General features: G+C 66.3%; 2 protein-coding genes across 2 annotated transcripts in view; one reads left to right on the top strand and one right to left on the bottom strand.

Moving 5' to 3' along the window:
• The window catches only part of SARDH (sarcosine dehydrogenase), a 55528-nt gene that overhangs the window by 3344 nt on the left and 50795 nt on the right, over window positions 1–1389 (bottom strand). The gene's annotated exons all lie outside the window — the stretch shown is intronic.
• The window catches only part of DBH (dopamine beta-hydroxylase (dopamine beta-monooxygenase)), a 30606-nt gene that overhangs the window by 25719 nt on the left and 3498 nt on the right, over window positions 1–1389 (top strand). Inside the window, exon 7 of the mRNA XM_015572371.1 lies at window positions 1019–1185. Within this exon, the coding sequence (XP_015427857.1) occupies window positions 1019–1185 (167 nt within the window). The remainder of the gene's footprint in view (window positions 1–1018; window positions 1186–1389) is intronic.

The following is a 1389-nucleotide window of genomic DNA, read 5'->3' as shown; positions in this document are numbered from 1 at the left end:
TTACTGCTCATGGAAAGCGGAAAGCAAACGGGTTTCTGAGAACTCCCGAAGCGCCTGGGAAGTCTGTCTCCTCCTGATTCTCTGGGTGTATTTATGGATCCGTCACCAAATATAGGGGCGCGCGCCTGTCACTCCACAAATCTGGAAACGGCTGCTTTCCTATAAATATCAGAGCCCCACCGTGATCTGTGTCTAATCCCGTCTGCGCGTGAGCTGAGGTGCAGGCCGAGTGTGCACCCCGAGTTGCGGGCGGAGGGGGGGCATGGGGTAGGGAGGGAGGGGGCAGAGGTGGAGCGGTTCTTGGCTTCACCTGCGAGCAAGTCAGTGGGAGATCCAGCCCCCCACCAAGGCCCTGGGCTCCGTTCCCAGCTCGGCCACGTCCCCGGCTGCGATCGTGGGCAGGTCCTCGGCTCAGGCTCTGAGGCTCAGTTTCCACGTCCGTAAGTTGGGAACGAACACTCTGTTGGCTGGGCTCCCCACCCGCCTCCCAGCTCTGCCTACATTCCCAGGTCGTCCAGCCCCCGCCCCCCGCTTTTTTCTCCACGGGACCCTCCCAACGCTCCACCCAAAGTCCTCAGGACCTAGTCACTGCCCAGTCCAGGCAGGGGAAGGGCAGGAGACAGGCGACTGGAGGCCACAGGTCGTGGGGCGGGGCCTGTGGGTGGCAGCGTCCACGGGCCCCTGACCCTCACCTCCGTGTGACCACCGGGGGGCTGCCCAGGGAGCTTAACTCCCCAGTGAGCACCTTTAAGGAGAGCTGGCAGGCGTGGCTGGGCCGTGCTGGGTAGAAGCACTGAGGTCTCAGGACGAGGCCCTGGACTTTGCGCTGAGGCCCAGAGAGCGGCAGTGACTTGCCGGAGGGCACCCAGCACACTGCTGCCCAAGGGTCTGCCTCCTGGTGCAGCCCGGTGGGGGGTCAAGGCCCCGCTGCAGGCTGGGAGCAGGGGCGGGTGACCACGCCTCCTGCCTCAGGGCAGCGGGTTGGGGGGACCTTGACTAACCCCCTGCCCCCCGCCAGGCCGGCGGGACTCCTCGGGCATCCGCCTGTACTACACGGCCACGCTGCGGCGCTTCGACGCGGGCATCATGGAGCTGGGCCTGGTGTACACGCCCGTGATGGCCATCCCCCCCGGGGAGGCGGCCTTCGTGCTCACGGGCTACTGCACGGACAAGTGCACGCAGCTGGTGAGCTGGGCTCCCCACGAGGGGTTCCCTTTCCTGTGACGCGGCCCCGGGGACCGTCCTTGTCAAGGGCCCGAGAGGATCTGGGGCTCCAGGCCAGGCCGCTGCTCAGAAAGAGCCGGCTGTCCCCACAGGACGCCCCTCTCAAGCAACCATACCCCTAGTTTTCGGACGGGGGGGGGGGGTTACCTGGGGGGGAGAAGGGGG

This window comes from Myotis davidii, unplaced genomic scaffold (assembly GCF_000327345.1).
Source record: "Myotis davidii unplaced genomic scaffold, ASM32734v1 scaffold609, whole genome shotgun sequence".
Taxonomy (NCBI): domain Eukaryota; kingdom Metazoa; phylum Chordata; class Mammalia; order Chiroptera; family Vespertilionidae; genus Myotis; species Myotis davidii.
The sequence above is the reverse complement of the archived record's forward strand: the minus strand, read 5'-3'. Positions and strand labels throughout refer to the sequence as shown.